General features: G+C 41.0%; 1 protein-coding gene across 2 annotated transcripts in view; it reads right to left on the bottom strand.

Moving 5' to 3' along the window:
• Positions 1 to 13,765: 13,765 nt before the first annotated feature.
• Positions 13,766 to 18,820, bottom strand: part of NBAS (NBAS subunit of NRZ tethering complex) — a 159,498-nt gene continuing 154,443 nt past the window's right edge. For both annotated transcript variants that reach the window (XM_084203427.1, XM_084203428.1), the window contains one exon: positions 13,766 to 14,480. In XM_084203427.1, the coding sequence (XP_084059553.1) occupies positions 14,205 to 14,480 (276 nt within the window). In that variant the 3' untranslated portion in view covers positions 13,766 to 14,204. The remainder of the gene's footprint in view (positions 14,481 to 18,820) is intronic.

The following is an 18,820-nucleotide window of genomic DNA, read 5'->3' as shown; positions in this document are numbered from 1 at the left end:
CCAGGCTGGTGCTGTGACCTCTTCCCCAAGGAGCTGTTCCACTCTGGGTGAAGAACCTTTTCCTGATGTCCAACCTAAACCTCCCTTGACACAGCTGCATGCCAAGAAATCAACGGAGACATAGGTTTTAAGGAGAAATAGAGCAGTAAGGTCAGTGTTTGTATTGCCCAGTCTGCATAACTGAAACTGCTAAAAATAATGCAGTTAAAAGATATACAGAAAAATATCAAGTAACTGAATGAATGTCAGGAACATGCCAGACAACCTCCAAATCATGAATGGTTTCCTGCAAGAGCTCAAGGAAGGTAAGATACATTCCAGAGGAAAAAAAGTACTTACCTTTACACAAAAAGAAATGAAAATACATCAGTCCCTGATATCTAAAAGAGGGAAAAAATTGAAACAATTCTTTTATAGCTTGGACACTATATTAACATGAGAATAAATACAAAAAGTGGATTTTCTAAAGCACATGATGCCACAATAATGAAATTTACTTCTCTGACAGGGTGAATTGACTTTGGCTTGACCAGGAGCCCCCTAAAGCTGCTCCAGGCAGGAGCCTTCTCATGAGGTCACAGCCCCTTTCAGACATCTCCCTGTTCTCCTGTGCGTCCACAGGAGCTGCAGGTGGATCTCTGCTTTCCCTGGAGCTCCCTGGACTGCAGGGCACAGCTGCCTCACCGTGGGCTGCACCAGGGGCTGCAGGGGAATCTCTGCTCCGGCACCTGGAACATCTCCTGCCCCCATTTCTGCACTGCCCTTGGGGTCTGCGGGCTTGCTCTGCTCATATACCCTCCCTCCTCTCTCCTCTGGCCACCATTTCTTCTGCACAATAACTTCTTTTCTCTTCACTCTGCTATCCCAGAGGTGTCACCACCACTGCTGATGGCTCAGCCTTGGCAGGATGAGTGAATCCTGGGGCTGGGGGACGTTGGCTCTGCTGGACATGGGGCTGCTCCTGAAAGAAGCCAACCCCCCGTGCCCCCCCCAGACAGCAGCAGCTTGCCACGCAAGCCCAGTGCACAGGACTGTCAGGATAGGGGGCAGAAGTTTAACTTATGCACCTTGTCTTTAGTAAAACTTCTGGAATTTGATATTGACATAGGAAAATTAGGGATGCGTGGTTTAGGCAAAGCTAATATTAACTGCCTGCACAAGCAAGTGACAATAATGAGGGAACAACATGTTCATAGCATAGTTACTAATAGTTACTTTTAGCCTGGAATGGGGGGAGATGAAACAGGAGACTGTCATTTGTTTTGAATAATCTGAATTTTCTGTACTGATACAGTTGAAAGCAAAACCAATTTTTGGATGCTGAAAACACCTTAAAGATTCTCAAGGACATGGTTACAGCCCCTTATCAAAGAAATGCCATGAAATTTAACCAAAAAAAAAAAGGTACACGTGAGAAAGAAGAATTAAAGCAGTAAATATAAAAATGAGACTGTTTACACAGCAGAACCACTGCAGAAACATAGCTGAGGCTGCAATAAACACAAATAAAATGAGTTGAGGGCATGAGTACAGAGCAAAAGTAATTCTCTAACGAAGGTAGAGAAGTATTTCATGAAGGTCATGAAAAGCAGCTGTTCCATTCTGCAAAGTATTGACAAGACCATAACTATGGTACAGTAATTCAAATAAAATTTGGCAACTCAAGGAGAAACCAAAGAAGGTGTTTTAAAAGTAACATGAAGAAAAAATGAAGAAAAAAAATCAAATAATTCTATTTATTGAAACTAAAGACAATGTTTTAAAAAGCCTTTCAAAATATAAATATAAAGAATGAAGGAGGCAACAATGAGGTATTCCCCAATATGCAAACAGCTAATTTGAGAAAGGGATGTTTTTCCATTACAGTTTTAGGAAAATTAAACAAAACAAAGCTTTTCAACATGATGTCAGTTAAGTACTAGGAATAATTTAACATGGAAAGCAGCTAGCACAGCTTCTAATTTGACCTCTATTATTGTCACACCACTGCTCAAAATGGAGTGGCAGGGTAAATATCCACAGCGCAGAGCCCAGCTCCTGTCTGTTTACCCTGGGCTGACTTTCTTAGTGATGAAGATGTTTGACCTGGTTTCTCTTTGGGTAATGACTGGGATGAAAAAGGATCTGCAGGGAATTTATTTGTACTATGTATTTGCAATTGCTTGCTTACAAGAGGCTGGGAATGCCATTTTTAAAATTACAAACTTTAAGGGCAAATTAGCTATTTGCTAAATGCATCAGACTTTGAGTTCTGATGTTAACACTGAAAATAGTACAGCAGCAGAGTGGTAGTAGATAGAGCATGCCACTTCCTTCTGACTTAACAAGGACATTGTTTTTTCAAGGTTTTTCATTCTAGATAGCAGATTTCATTACCTTAACTACACATTTTGCACTGTTATGTCAAATAAAATACCAGACTATCCATGAAAACATGAATTTGAAGTGAGAGAAAATAATATCTCAAAGTCGAGGATAAGGAAGAGGCTCAGTTAGAAAAGACAGATGCAACTTACTGCTCAGCACAGAGATCATACTCAAGGATAAAGTGATACTTGAAAAAAACTTAGGCTAAGCTAGAATTTTTTAAAGGTATTAAATTTTGGAAAAAAAAAATCCCACAAAAAAATCCCAAACAAACAAACCCCCAAGACTTGGTACTACAAATTGGGCTAGGGCTTCCAGAGACGTGATGAATATGGGGTGGGAAGGTAGGACAGCTTAAAAGGAATGAAAATGCACACACCTGAAACAGTGCAAAATCCCAGGGAATCCCTGCTCACAGAACAAGGGACTTCACATTCTGTAGTGCAGAAATCTGAGAGGATGACCATGTGGACTTTTATGTTCAATAATGTGGTTTTTTAAGAAGTATCTCCTACATACATTTATTTCCAGTAAGGGATAAGTTTTTGTATTGGATACATATAAGACAAGAATTGGTAAGGGGGGAAAGAAATAGGCTATCTTGGCTTAAAAATCTTTTAAAGGACTTTATAATATTTTACAACGGGGCACAAGATGACACAGGATGTCCTTTCTGTTTGCATCTTGGTAAACCAACCAGGTTAGAAGCTGCCTAATCAAAATACTGTGGGGAAAAACTTGGAAGTACATTAGCTAAGAAGCCACATTGGTAACCCTAAAGAAGAAAATAAACCTAAGGCATGGGCTGATCCTCTGTCCAATAAATCCAAGACTGGTCCAGCTGAAAAATTTCAGAGTAGAAATCTTTTGTCAGTCAATATACTCCTGCCTAGGACCATTCAGGCCTGCAGCTTCAGACTCACAGGAATCACCAGGTCTAGGAGGGAAAGGAGCATCACCCCAGTGTTTTGTTAAATTCAGCCTAGCCACAGGAAGAGCTGACACTACATCCACCTTTTTATGAGCAAGAGCTTTCACCCATCTTTTTGCTGGCAGGCTACAGGCAGAAGGTTGGACAAGCCCTGCTGCTTCCAATAGGTGAATAAGAAGCACCACATGGAGTTAGTTCCAGGCCAGACAAATCATTGCTAAATCAAAGTAGAGACCTAACACATCTGTGTAACATCACCTGGTTATTGGCAGATAGATTATTTCACAGAAGCCTCCCAGGCTGAGTCATAAACTACTCACAAACAGGCTTTAGGATACAAGCCATGAATTCATAGCCCTGGGGTCTGAAGATCCTTTCATTTTATTCTAAACATCTGTGAAAGAGATTTTTGCTGTTAGACACAGGGATATCTATGGAATTTACACAACACAGATTCTAAAGCACTTTCAGCAGCAAAAATTGAAAGAGCTTGAGCTAAGTATTCCAGGAGTGAAACAATGGCATATATTGGCCTTTAAAATCCTCTTAGACAAATGAGCATTAATTAAAAATCCTAGAAGCTCATAAAAGTAACAAGTTGTGGTAAGCAATCTGGAGAATAAAACTCATATGAAAATGGAAGTTTCTTCCATTTGTTCAATAGAAAGATGAGCCAAAGGACCTGTTCTTTCTTCTAGTAAATCTCTGGAAGAAGTATCCATAATCTGACTGAGCCTACTGGCTGCTCTAAAAGAGAGGAACAGGCTGGCCAAGCAGCAAAGTTTCTGGACACCTCTGGAAAACCACCTTCTCCTCAGTCATGAACTCTACAAATAGGAAGCTGAATACATAAGTAGTATCAAATTTATAAAATTACACTGGTAATGTAATTCTAGTAGTCTTAATAAAAATTTCATTAGTAAGGTCATTGGAAGAGAGAGAAGACAATGGAGAGTCATTGGAAAGAGAGAAGACAATTGAAATTCAGTTGGTTCAGTCAGTCTTGAAGTTACATATCCTCTTTGCTGGTCTCTATAATTAAATTACTCCTCAGAGGGGGCTTCAAAAGGTGACTACCAAAAAGAAATCAATAAAATTACTGTTACAGTTTTGATGAAAAGAGTAGTGTTTAAGTTTTGATACACAGATTGCCCTGCTTCAGGTTGCTAAATTTTTTGGTAATGCTAGAAGCTGTGACTGTCCATCACTGGGGCCACAGCAGTTGTAACAACTGCTAAAATTCTGCAGTCCAATATGGAAAAATCTTGGCAGACTGCAAGAGAAGAGGCAAACACAAAGCCCTCCTTCATCTGCCCCACAGTTCACTTTTAATAATTCATGTGCAAACCACGTGCAGAGAGTGGAGAAGGGAAATTTCATCCTGTAAGGCCAATGTCTCAAAGTTACAAATGTATACAGCAAAGCAAAGTGGCCCACAGCTCTTCGGAGCTGGAAAAGCTGCCAGCTCCAAGCACTCAAAGCTAACACCCACGACATCAAACAGCCCCAAAAGCTCTTTTCTACAGCAGTGCTAAATGGTAGCCCTTAATCGAGGAGAGAGCTCTCAGGCCTAGGGTTAAGCCAAACCCATCAGTAAAGCAGGGCTTTGAGATGTTGGCTGTCAACCACCACTTCCCAGCGCATGGCTGAGTGACACTTCTCAGTAATCCTCAGTGGCAGCTCTGTAAACACCAGAGGTCGTGTTGTTCAAGCTTATCCTAGGGATGCCAGGAATTATTCCACTCTTTTCCCCAGTATTCCTCTGGTTAAGTCTTTGTAGGTTTCAAATTTGATCTGATGGAGCATACGGCTGTTTTGTGACAAAAAAATCCAGCTCGCTGATTTCTGTTCACCTGCTGATGCAATCTTTAATTTTTGAGCTGTGGTCAAAACCAGAAGCTGAAACTAGCAGCTGCAATAAGGAATAGGGTAATGAAAATAGATCTTCCCAGCTAATTTTAGTTGTTGGTACCAATTGGTTTTCTCTCAGAACACACTTCATCCGTGGGACAATAGATCAGAGCAGAAAGAACATTTACTCAGTGCTGTCAGTGGAAATTCTCAACAGCATAGAACAAAATTAAATCCTTGCTGAAAATCTCAAATGCCACAAAATGCCGTGAAAAAAAATGAAATATGCAGAACATTGCCAGTGCCTTCAGCCACAGCAATAGCAGGGAATTTAACATAGGGAGATGATTCTGCTCCAGATTTTATTCCACTGTTGATAGTCCTGAAGACCTTGAGGCTTTTCCAACAGTTTTAGATACATTAAGATGAGTGAGAACCTGAGAGAGCAAGGAAAGACTTTCAAAAGTGCTCCCACATTTCAGGCTTGAAATTTCAGAGCTGGAGCTGCATCTGCTCACACTTTGCTTTGTGTATAAGGCACTGCTCTTTGATAAAGCTACAACTAAGACACTGGCATAAATATGACTTGTGCTCTCTTCCCTTACTTCTCTGACTTTTCAGAGATGGAAAACCCAGCTTTTAAAGTCAATAATAATTCACTACATTTAAAGCAGAATACAGAGAAGTTATCAAAATGCCAGCTATTTTCAGAGGTCACATGTAGGCAACTGGAAAGTATTTTAGTGATATTTCATGGAATTAGTTATAAATGTGTTCAAATGCTGCTGTAGCTAGTAAAATGCTAAGTGCAAAAGTTATTTTCTTTACCCTATATCTTTTCAATGCTGACAGTTTTATACATAAACATGGTTATGGAATATTAAGAAAACCAATCCTCTGGCTTCAGAAGGCTGATGGCTGATACTTCAGCAAACTAACCTTATGAGTCAAAACCAAGTCTCTCCTTCTGTTTTTGCTCCTAAAATATTGTTTGATATATTGTGAAATCTGAAGAAATATCGTGTTTTTCACATCCTCCTGAAAAACACTGAGAAAAATTCCAAAATAACTTCCTGCCCTTTTCTAAACAGAAATGTTCTTAAAGCTGTCATTGATAGTCCTTCATTTTCTCTGAAAGAAATAGAGAGCCAGATTGCCCATATCCAGGGCATAAACAGAGTGCTGACATTTAACCAGAGGCAGCATATCCTTCCTAGTCAGTATATTTTTCCCTGATAATTGGCACATAAGACCAAACTTCAGTCTAAACTAAGAATCCTTGGATAAATGTGGTGAAAAAAACAAATCCAATTTGGTGAACAAAACCAAAAAGGTATCTTCAATCTGGTAAGGTTCATATTGGCAAAGCCAAGAAGATGCTGAGCAGAATCTTTGCAAAGATAATTTTGTCACAATTCCTTCAGTGTTTGTTTTCTCTAAGCACACAATTTCTAACACATAATGTAAATATTCTGTTGCATGCAGGTACAGAGCTTTCACAGTCTGGAGTGTCCTGGGAATACTACCAAAATTAACACTGCCATCTAAAAGCAAAATAACCTGAAGGAATCCACAAGTAATTAAAAAACATAGAGCTCTAATTACAAATGGTAGCTTGTAGTCATCTTCATTAATTTACCTTTGCTCATTGCTCATTTCTGTGAGGAAGATGCAATACTGTCATTCCTCTCCAGACCAAGACCCTCAGATTCCTGAATGTAGATGTTTTAGAAAATCCCACAATTAAACAGAGCTGCTTGGTGTGGTTATTCCAGGTGTTTCTCCATCATTATGCCTGATAAAAGAGCAACCACAGGACCTAAACATTTACCTAGGTGTCTTGTTCTTGTGGAGACCTATCAAATCATTGAAGAGATATAGATTATACCGGGATATAGTGCTAACAATAACCCAAAACTTATAACTTGAATCTTGAACCATCTCAAACTGGACTTGCTTCATATGGAAGCAGTATCTCACAATCACTTGTATTTTTTTCATCCACTTACGTCCAGAAATTTTGAAAAATCTAAGAAAGTGCCAAAGACTGAAAAATATCACATCTTAGGAACGTTTTTGTTACAGAACAGCGGTGTAATGTTATAGCTCCAAAGTCCAAAATCACCAAGGATTGTTTTCACTCTACTTTTCTCTGCAATGTGTTTATCAGAAATAAGATAGTCACAGAATCATTTAGGTTGGAAAGGACCTCCAAAATCATCAAGTCCAACATTTGACCAATCATAACCAGGGCAACTAGACCGTAGCTCTAAGTGCCACATTCAGTCATTTCTTGAACACTCTCAGGGATGGTAACTCCACCACCTCCCTGGGCAGCCCATTCCAAAGCTTAACCACCCTTTCAGTGAAGAGACTTTTCCTGATGTCAAACCTGAATCTCCTGCAGCTGGAGTCCATGCCCTCTTGCCCTGGTGCTTCTTGACTGGGAGAAAAGACCAACCCCCACCTGGCTACAACCTCCTGCCAGGCAGCTGAAGGGAGTGCAAGTCTTTTTCTCCCCTGAGCCTCCTTTTCTCCAGGCTGAACACCCCCAGATCCCTCAGCCACTGCTCACAGGACTCACTCTCTAGACCTGTCAGCACTTCATTGTCCTTCTGTGGACACGCTCCAGCACCTCAACATCTTCCTGGAGGGGTCCAGAACTGGACACAGGACTTGCGGTGTGACCTCGCCAGTGCAACACTTAAATCATCACTTTGACAAAAGAGTCACTAAGTGTCTAATTAAATGGAAAAGGTCACAAAAGCAACATCCCAGGACTGGACCTTAAATTGCACTTCCATTTCCTTTTCAAGATTACATGGGATACTGAATGTATTCACATACATATTACTGAAATTTACATTCAGATACACACACACTCTTGAAATTTGCATTTGTGTCCTTGTTCTTCTCTAGCCAGAGCCAGTGCAGATGGTACTATCAGAATAATTAAAATCACCCCTCTGTTTCATTCACAGCTTGTGTTCTTTATTGTTCTCCCATTTAGACTAAACTCCTTCTGCTTATTTGTTTTCAAACATTACTTTTTTATTTTAAACAGCATATATCTGTTTTGCTCATTAGAATAATTCTCTTATATGCACATTAGGCAGATAAGGATTGTCAAGGAAAAAGGCTGTTGTGAATGTGTACCTGGATTATAAAGGCCATTTGACTATAAATCAGAGCTCTATGTGGAGCTGGTTTTTCCATTACTGTGCCCTGAAAGCCTGGGAAACCTAAGAGGGTAGTCTGAAAGGACATTCAGAGACATTCAGTGTGCCAGCACAGCATGGCAGAAGATGCTGATGTCAGAGAGAGAGGAACACATGTTGAGAAGACAGTTCCATTTCAGTGGTAATCACATTCTTTATGTTAAATTTTATTTATGATGAATTTTCTGTTTCTTCATTCCTGTGCACCACCAGGGATGAGGAGGGAGAGAAAATCAGGAGTGAAACTCAGCATGGGAAAACAGGAACAGTGGGTCAAAGATGTTTTAATATTTGGTTTTTATTTCCCATTACCCTGTTCTGGTCTGATTACCAATAACTTAATCTGATTTCCCTGAGGGGAGTCTGTTTTCCTTGTGATGGTCAATGAAGGGTGATCTCTCTCTGCCCTTTTCTTGATCCAAGAGCCTTTTCATATTTTCTCTCCCCTGCACAGCTGAGGAGGGCATTGACAAAACAGCTTTGGTATGCACCTGCCACCCAACCAGGGTCAACCCACAGCACAAACCAAAAATTTCCACTAACTGTCATGTATCTGGTACTGAGAAGCGGTACAGGAAGCTGGGATATGGAAATGACATGGCTGTGCAACAGGGAAGCGGTCAGGTTCTCTCCCATCTGCTCCCAGTCAGCTTCAGAGAGGAGAGTCTCTATTTTTAGGTAGAAATGCTGACCAGGTTGTCAGATCCAGCTATGATTGAGCTGGATGTAATGCCAGACTTTATCTTCTGTTTGCACAGCTTAGTGCATCCCATGGTGGTTCAATCAACATGATAAAATACCCTGCTTTGTTCAACAGCAGAGTCATTAGCATGAGCACCAAGCCATCCCCTTTGTTAGCCAATCTCAAAGCAAGAGAAGAAAAATGACAGATGAAATTTATCACTATAAGAAGAAATCAAAGTAAGTAAGATTTTAATGTTTCTGAATGTCATGGTAGACAGAAAGGCTTTGAGAGGGATTTATATTTGATAAAGTTTTAGCTGTCATAATTATCTACTGAAAGTTGTAGTTAAACCACAACTTTCCTAAGCACTATGGGAAGATGAGGTTCTGTCCTTTTATTGCTAAAATCTTCAACTATAATGGGATGCTCATTCACTCTGCAAACTCAACACTACATGTCCACCCAGTACAATAGAGCATTGCTGAGGAAAACATGAGAGCTAAGGGCACTGAGCTCTTGTGGAGAATAGAACCACAACAGCAGATGTTTTAGGCAAATTAAAAGAAAGAGACTATTCCTGACCATCCAGAGGACCTTTATACTTCTGCTCTGCTCCTGCCTTCCATGTCTCAATAAACACACTAAAACCACAAAAAATTATTGTGTTTTTGCAAGCGTAGGAATTCTTACCCCTATGATGCAGGTATCCATATTCATAGAATAGTTTGGGTTGGATGGGACCTTTGAAGGTCATCAATGAGCAGAGACATTTTCAGTTGGATATCAGAGCCCCATCCAGCCTGACCCTGAATGTTTCCAGGGATGGGACAGCTACCACCTCTCTGGGAAACCTGTGTTAGTGGTTTTTTTTTCATTATAAAAATCTTCTTTCCTATATCTAATCTAAATCAACCCCCTTCTACATTATCATCCTCTGTCCTATCACAATGGACCCTACTAAAAACTTTATCCACATATTTCTTACAAGCCCCTGTAAGTAGTGGAAGGTGCTATGAGGTGTCCTTGGAGCCTTCTCCAGGCTGAACAACCCCAGCTCTCTCAGCCTGTCTTCATGGGAGAGGTGCTCCAGCCTCGGATCATTTTTGTGGCTTCCTCTGGAATCTCCAACAGGTCCATGTCTTCCCTGTGCTGGGGGTGGCCATACTCTGGTACCAGATGGCCACTCTCAAAGCATCTTCTCACTGTGCAGAATGTCACAGACAGTAAATCACAAGAACTATCATTATACAAGGAAAATATCCGAATCATATGTGGTCACCCTACTCACTGAATTGCACTTTTGTTTATTTTGTTAACAAATTGCAACATTTGTTTATAAATAGAAGTGCCTACTCTGCCTATATTGCAATGTCATACTGGCTACACTTCATATTTCCAGCAGAAAAAGAAATTCTGAGTTATGATCTTTCTTCCCTAATCTCTGGTTCTAATTATTCAAAAGCAAGGTGATATATTTTGCTGCTTTTCTCTGTCTCCCAAGCAGCTCAAAGCTCCTTAAAGATCCAAACGCTATCAGTGTCTTTCAGACAAAAGAGGATTAATTGCCCTAGGAAGCACTGCTCTTGGAGACACAACTCAACTCTTTATTCACTTGCTTTTGGGAGCAGAAATATCTCCAGAACGTGGAATTGTTTGAGGTAAAAAACAAAAAGAAAATCCGCTTATGCTGTATTATGGACAAATCCCAATTGCAAATCAAATAAACTGACAGAACTGAACTGTTCAGTGCTCAGTATAACAATAACCTGGCTAAAAGTACTACCAAGATGAGTTTCTTAACCTTTAAAAAGAACAAAAGAAAACAAAAACCAAAATCCAAACCCAACTCAATAGCACCTGCGAATGTATCCTACTCAATCCCAGAGTATTAAATGTTATTCTACAATACAGAAGACATTAAAAGGCTGACACTGGGATACAGGTTCTTTTTATGTGCCTCTTCTCTTTTTTTCCTAAATTTTCTTTGAAACATACACTAATATAGGCTGATAATTGTGGATATATATACTAAAGCAATACTTTTTCTTACAGGTGAAAGTTCTGAATACAGAATAAATTGGGAATAATCCAGGCTGCAAGGAAAGTATTGATCATTGATTTGTAATGCCAGCAAACAAAAAAAATGGACAGGAGATCAATAACACTCATTAGAGGTTTATCTACAGCTCAGTTTTAGAGTGACACTAAACACAAACTCCTCATGATCCTGAACAAGAATGGCCAGAAAATCCAGCACTGGATTTACCAACCTGAGAACAAAACCTGCAGACCAAAATGCTTCTCTGTAAAGTATTGAAATATCTTCTACAGAATAACTCAAGGTTTTCTTGCTGGAGGTGTACATGTTGTTTGCCCACATCTACTGATTACCACTTATATTACCTTTTTTAATTTTTTCCTTTCTTTCCTCTGCAACTCCAATATACTTGCTTTACTAGTCTGGGGCTCTTGGGACTGCCAACATAAGGGAACAGAATTAAGGCAATATAGCCGAATGATGGAAATTGGAATTTGGAATGTATGCTAATACAGGGATGATATAACCTTCAATAAACAATGAAGGACAGCTGGGACTGGCAAACACAAAAGATAAGTTAACAATCTGAAGAATTAAAGCATTGTTAAAAGTCTCATTACAAATCCTGTGCAATGGGGAAGTAAGGCTGACATCTGAGCCATTTTCACAGTCAGTAAAAGCTGGTAAAACAAAGCAGATCCCAAGAGGACAAACAAAAAGCTTTTCAACATGGGAACAGCCAACACAGTCATCCTTGGAGGTTTTCCAGACCCAACTGAATGTAGGCTGGAGCAACCTACTCCAGCCATACAGCCCTCCTGCCTTAAGCAGGAGGCTACATTACATTACCCTAGAGATTGCTTCCAATGTTTTATGTCCTCTGGATCATACAACATACAATATTTCTGTACATTATTACATCAAAATTAGAACACAAGATTAGGCAAAAGATTTACAGACTAATTTTAAGTGTCTGTAAACACGAAACATCAAACCCTTTGGGTAATGCAGTGTAATAGACAGTGCCCTTGTTAAAAAACCTCTGAAAACAACAACAAAAAATTGTTCTGCCTTAATAAGACAGAAAGGCATTTGGAATCAGTGCCTGGTAAAGTTACAGAGCTTATTCTGTGAGGGATTCGGGAACACCTAAAAGTGACTGCTCACAGCCAGCATGGCTCCATAAGAGCAAAGTCCTGCTTACCCAACCCAATAACCTTTTATGACAAAGTAACCCACCTTGAAAGGAGGAGCATTGAAATTTTTTTGGATTTCAGTGAAGTTTTTGATACTCTCTCCTACAGGAGATTCTCTACAGGACCCTTCTGGACAAAATGTCCAGCACACAGCTGAATAAACACATCATGAGATGGGCGAGCAACTAGCTCACGTGTCAGTCACAAAGCGTGACAGTGATTGAGGTGACATCAGACTTGTCACCTATCACTAATGGGGATCCACACGGCTCCATCCTCAGCCCTGAGCTCTTCAGCATCTTCATAAATGACCTGGATGAAGGACTGGAAGGGACACTGAGCAAGTTCACAGATGATACAAAACTGGGAGGAGCTGCTGGCTCCCTTGAAGTCAGAGACTTAGACAAATCAAGAGGGATGGGCAAACAGCAACCATTTGAAGTTCAGCAAGAAAAATGGATGGATTCTGCACCTGGCATGGGGCAACCCTGGATGGACAGACAGACTGGGGAATGAGAGGCTGGACAGCAGTGCCACAGAAAGGGACCTGGTGGTCCTGGTTGAATTTGAACATGAGCCAGCAGTGCCCTGGCAGCCAGGAGGGCCATCCCTGTCCTGGGGGCATCAGGGACAGCACGGCCAGCTGGGAAGGGAGGGGATTGTCCCTCTCTGCTCTGAGCTGGGGCAGCCTCACCTCCAGTGCTGGGGGCAGCTCTGGGTGCCAGGATGTAAGAAGGAGATGAAAGTGCTGCAGAGTGTCCAAAGGAGGGCAACAAAGGTGGGGAAGGGCCCTGAGGGGAAGGCGTGTGAGGAGTGACTGAGGTCACTTGGTCTGTTCAGCCTGGAGGAGACTGAGGACAGACCTCACTGCAGTTACAGCTTCCTTGGGAGGGGAAGAGGAGGGACAGGCACTGATCTCTGCTCTGTGGTGACAGTGACAGAACCTGAGGGAATGGCCTGAAGCTGTGTCAGAGGAGGTTTAGGTGAAATATCAGGAAAAGGTTCATCAGCCAGAGGGTGGCTGGGCACTGGAACAGGCTCCCCAGGGAAGTGGCCACAGCAGCAACCTGACGGAGCTCAAGGAGCGTCTGCACACTGCTCTCAGGCCCATGGTCCTGGGCAGAGCCAGGGGCTGGACTCAAGGATGCTTGTGGGTCCCTTCCAACTCAGCATATTGTGTGATTCTGCAAATACACACATTTATGCAATTTTTCATAACTCAGGAAAAATGTAACTAAATACTTTGAAAGTACATTCACAATGGTATCAACAAATGTTCAGGATTTAAGATGGGGCTTCCCAAATGGTGGAGAAAAATATCTTAGTCATTAGCTTGTCCTCATGAATAAACATCACTAAGGAGAGACAGGAATTTCAGAAAAGGGGCTGAAGAAAGAAAACATTTATCTGCCTCAAAGGCTGAAAGAGATAGTACATTAAATGCAAAATATTTTATTTATTGCAAAGAAAAGCTGTGATAACAACATTGCACAATACTGAATTTAAGGTTTTGAAATTCTCAAAAAATCACTCTTGTGACTTTTTTGCTCTATATATATCTTTATATTTTTACATTAGTTTTACATTATGACAAGAGTAAATTACTTACAGAAATTAAGACAAATTGTATATAGCCTGCCACCTTACTAATATTTCATTTATATGTGAGTGTAACCATTTAACTTTGATCTGAAAGGATGATCAGATTCATTGCTTTGCTAATCATACAACAGAATGATACAGTCTGCACCAATAGTTTTTTAAACAATTAGAAGTATATGGGAATTTACTGTGTGCTGCGTGTTTTCTACAAAATGTAGGTAATAACTCACTTTGTTACTTTACCAGAGCAACAATTTCTCCCTTTTGTGTAAGATCTCCAGAAAAAACTGCAGACAAATGCATAAATCCAGCATTTTCAGATCCAGTGCTGAACAGCCTGGAGGGCAGTAGTGAAAGTCCTGAGTGCAGGATGGGTCCCTCGATGAGCCATCAGGAGAGACCCGGCCTCTGCACTGAACCCCGCTTCCTTAAGCTGCTGTGCAACTTCCTCCACATCCCAGCCCCCCTGCCCCTGGCTAGCCAGGAGGTGGTCAATCAGGCGTGGGCAGAAGGCAGTGGACATGCACTTCACCACCAGCTTGGCGTTGAGGAGCAAGGAGAGTATTTCAGCATCACAAGTGGAATCATCAACCTACAAAGAAAGAGAAATTCAAAGTAACTAAAAATTAATTACCGGATACAGCCATCAGCCAGAACATGCCATGACAGTTCTGACTGCACAGTGCGACCTTCAAAGTGAGAGCAGTATTCCCCATGGATTACCTACAGGGATACGGGCTTTGCATATGTCAGAATATGTAAAGGTATGTCTTTAACACTCTACCACATTAATATAAATATCTGACCTGTACAAAGTTAAGGAGTAAGAATGCTTAACAGCCTGGGATTACACCACCAGCTTTATAGACTTTCCACAGGTTTTCAGTCCCAGTGCAGCACAGATCACACTATTTAGCTCCATATCAAGAATGACACTCTGAGGAAGATCAGAGCAGAGTATATTAAATTTTGGTCACTTTATATTAATATATTACATTACATTTCACATGTTAATATGACAGGCAACATTCACAGACTCAATCAGCACCCACACCAAGGATGAGATTTTCAGAAGAATATAACATATTGAAAGATGTGAAACAGAGCTGCTACCTCTGAGAGATATCCTGGATGCCACAAAAATGTGGTTGCTTGACATATGAGAGCATAATACTCGCTTGAGAATCTTGTCTGTCTAGATTTACAAACAACATTATAGAACACTTTAAATTCTATGTCAGTAATTTTGATATGTCCTTCCTGGCTTCTTTGAAATACAATGCTGTGTTAATTTACCACTTGATGAAGCACAATTGAATAACTACATATAACCAAAAAAAGGACCCCACCCAGAGAGACCTTGACAAGCTTGAGAGGTGGCCCTGAGCAATCTTCATGAAATTCAACAAGTCCTAGTGCATGGACCTGCATCTGGGTTGGTGCAATCCCAAGCACAAATAGAGGCTGAGCAGAGGATGGATCAAGTGCAGCCCTGAGGAGAAGAACTTGGGGATGTTGGTGAACAAGAATTCCAACATGACCCATCCATGTGCTCTCACATCCTAGAAAGCCAATCAAGCATATCCTAAGCCTCATCCCAAGCAGCGTGGGCAGCAAGGCATGGGAGGAGATTCTGTCCCTTTGCCCTCCCAACCTGGAGTGCTGCATTCAGCTCTGAGATCCCCAACATGAAGACATGGACATTTTGAAAAGAGTGCAGAGGAGGCCAGCAGGTTGATCAGAGGGCTGGAGCCCCTCTCCTATAAGGACAGAGCAAGATGCTAAGTCTGGAGACATTAAGGCCCTGGAGACACCTCATAGCACCTTCCAGTACCTGAAAGGGGCTGCCAGAGATCTGGAGAGGGACTTTTTACAAGGGCAGGAGGTGACTGGACAAGGAGGAATGATGAAACTGTAAAAGGGCACGTCTGGATTAGGTATTTGCAATAAATTCTTTATTGTGAGGGTGGCGAGGCACTAGCACTGATTGTGCAGAGAAGCTACAGGTGTCCCATTCCTGAGAGTGTTTCAAGGTCAGGCTGGATGGGGCTTTGAGCTACCTGGTCTAGTGGAAGGTGTCCCTGTTCACGGAAGGGGGATTGGAACAAGATGATCTCTAAGGTCCCTTCCAACCCAAACTATTCTGTGATTCTGTGTTAAAAACAGGACCAGAGGAGAGCTAGACAATAGTTTTCGATTCATGCACCTTATCAAGTTACAAACAAAGTAATCAAATTATGATACATTTACAAAACCACCTCCTAATTTAAAAGGACAAAGAAAATTGCCTGATTACTTCCTGCTTAATTTTCCATAAAAATTATGTGCCAATGTACACAATTGGTACCGGGGTACCAGCAAGTAACAAACACCCTATGATAAGTTATTTAGCACCCTTGAAGAGCAATTCAACTGCTACACAGGACACGACTACTGCACAAAGTGTGACTGGCAGTGACACTTTACAGTTGTAATCAAACCATTTTTGATCTAATTAGCACAGAAAGTCCAGTCTACAAAACAATTCTAAGAACTGTAGGGATGTCCAGCCTTTTGGCTGTCCAATCTTAGCCTTCAATTAGTAACTTAGTAACTGCCAAAAGTTAATGACAGAAATGCTTTCCTGTTGAGGACAGGCTGATCATTAAATAAAAAGGGTCAAACAGCTGAACATGAGCCCGAGTGTACCCAGTGGCATCCTGGCTTGTATCAGCAATAGAGTGGCCAGCAGGACCAGGGTGGAGATGGTTCCCTGCGCTCGGCACTGTTGAGGCTGCACCTCAAATCCTGTGTCCAGTCTGGGCCTCACACTTGCAAGAAAGACACTGAGAGGCTGGAGCATGTCCAGAGAAGGGCAATGGGCTGGGGAAGGGTCTGGAGACTGAGTCACATGAGGAGCTGCTGAGGGATCTGGGGGTGCTTATCTTGGAGAAAAGGAGGCTCAGGGGAAATCTGAATTTCCCCTGAATGCAGGGGAATTATTGTTCTCTACAACTGCCGGAAAGGAAGCTACAGTCAGATGGGGGTCAGCCTGTTCTCCTCATTAACATGAGACAGGACAGGAGGAAGCATGCTCAGGTCATGCCAGGGGAGGTTTACATTGAATATTAGCAAAACATTTCTTTATGGAAAGAGCTGTCAAGCACTGGAACAGGCTGCCCAGGGAAGTGGCTGAGACTTGGCTAGAGAGGAGTTTGCAGTGCTGACTTAACAGCTGGACTTGGTGAGACTTCACAGGTATTTTCTAACCTAAACAATTCTGATGCCAAAATTTCTAGTGTTGCCATCTTGCAGCACACCATGCAGCACACTAAGCTATTACCCAAACAGCTGCCATCTCCTTTGAAATGGGACTGAAGGGATATTCTCTCCCACCTTGAAGCTCTGTGTGATCTGTTCTTGAATGGGACTTTACACAGGGCTTCGCTGTTTGATTTTATGAACATAAAATAGAAATAGGAATTACAGTAGTGAGATTGAGAGCAGATGCAAGGTTTAATTTAATTTTTTTTTTAGGCTACTATTCAGTTAAGGAAAAGTGCTATAGATTAGTGTGATTTATAAACCAGAAACATACAAAATTGAGAAAGACAAATCTGAAAGAAGACTGTTCCTAGCATAAACCATTAAACATCCAAGCTATACTACAAGGATGAAGATGCCCATGCAACCCACAAGCAGAGAAACCTGTCTGCACTCACAAAGAAATGAGATCAGTGTGGTTCTACATGTAACAAAACAGCTCACAAAAAGGCTCTTGGGCTGTGCCCCACAGCTCATCCTTAGGCCCAAACAGATCAGTAGTTTTAAATTGATTAACATTTCCTATTTTCTGACTTGAAAACTGTCTGAAGACCTGGTAAGGAAGAGGAAACTTTTGTAATTTAGTTGTCTCCAGGCAAGTGGATGGAGACACATGATGACAACCAGACCCAGGGAATGCACTTCATGCAGTTAAGGCCCCTGTCTGTTCCACCACTCTCTGGTAAGTCATGTAGAGTCTGGCAGGTGTGGGAAGAACACAGAGACACCAAGGTTTAATGAGAACTGCATTTAAAAACAGGCAGCAAAGAAAGCTCAATTGACTATTTACCAATTTTACAGCTCCAGATCATGCCAATTTGTGGGGTATCAATTGCACATATAGAGACATTTCTAGTCATTAGTTTAAATAAAAATAACAACTTACAGAAATTGTCAATGAATTGATAGATGTTTACAAACCTTAATTAAGACACCTTATATACACTGATCAGCTCTGTTTAAATAGAACTGTAAGATTTTTTTAAATTAAATCAATGTAAATGTAGCTTAAGACTACATTTATTTAAAATTAATTTTAAATCAGAACAACAAGCATCAAAGTAAAAAAAAAACCCCTACTGAAACAATATATAAGGCAAACACAGAAAGCATACATTTTTAAAGAAACACACCACTAAGAGTATAGTACGTTTTTTATGCAGGAAATTGCTCAGCAGAACTATGACTCTTCAATCTAAAAACCAGACAGCTTCAAGGGCATAGGGCAGATAGCAACATAACCAAAGTTATAAGGGGATTAATTAAAAACATTATCTTATTAAGAAAGTAAAAAATATGAAGCATCAAATTAACCTAGTGGGATCAGATGATGAGAAAATAAATAAAAAAATAGGCTTTTTTCACTGTTGAATTCTCTGTCAAATGATACTTCAAGATGTAAAAGCTCATCTAAGTTTAAGGAGAAATTGCACAAAACCAAGAAAGAAAACCACTGGCAATTACTTAGCAGATACATACAGCTGAAAATAACCAAAAATTTGGAAAGCAGTATTTCAGAGAAAGAGCCTGTACAGCTGCCCCATTCTTACTCCTCACTAGACTTGCAATTCTTCCACCTGTTCGAGCCAGGATGCTGTTCCAGATGGCATTTTGATCCTCAAAATGCTA

This window comes from Fringilla coelebs (genome assembly GCF_963513975.1).
Source record: "Fringilla coelebs genome assembly, chromosome: 3".
NCBI lineage: Eukaryota > Metazoa > Chordata > Aves > Passeriformes > Fringillidae > Fringilla > Fringilla coelebs.
Note: the sequence above shows the minus strand (reverse complement) of the source record. Positions and strands in the feature narration are given on the sequence as shown.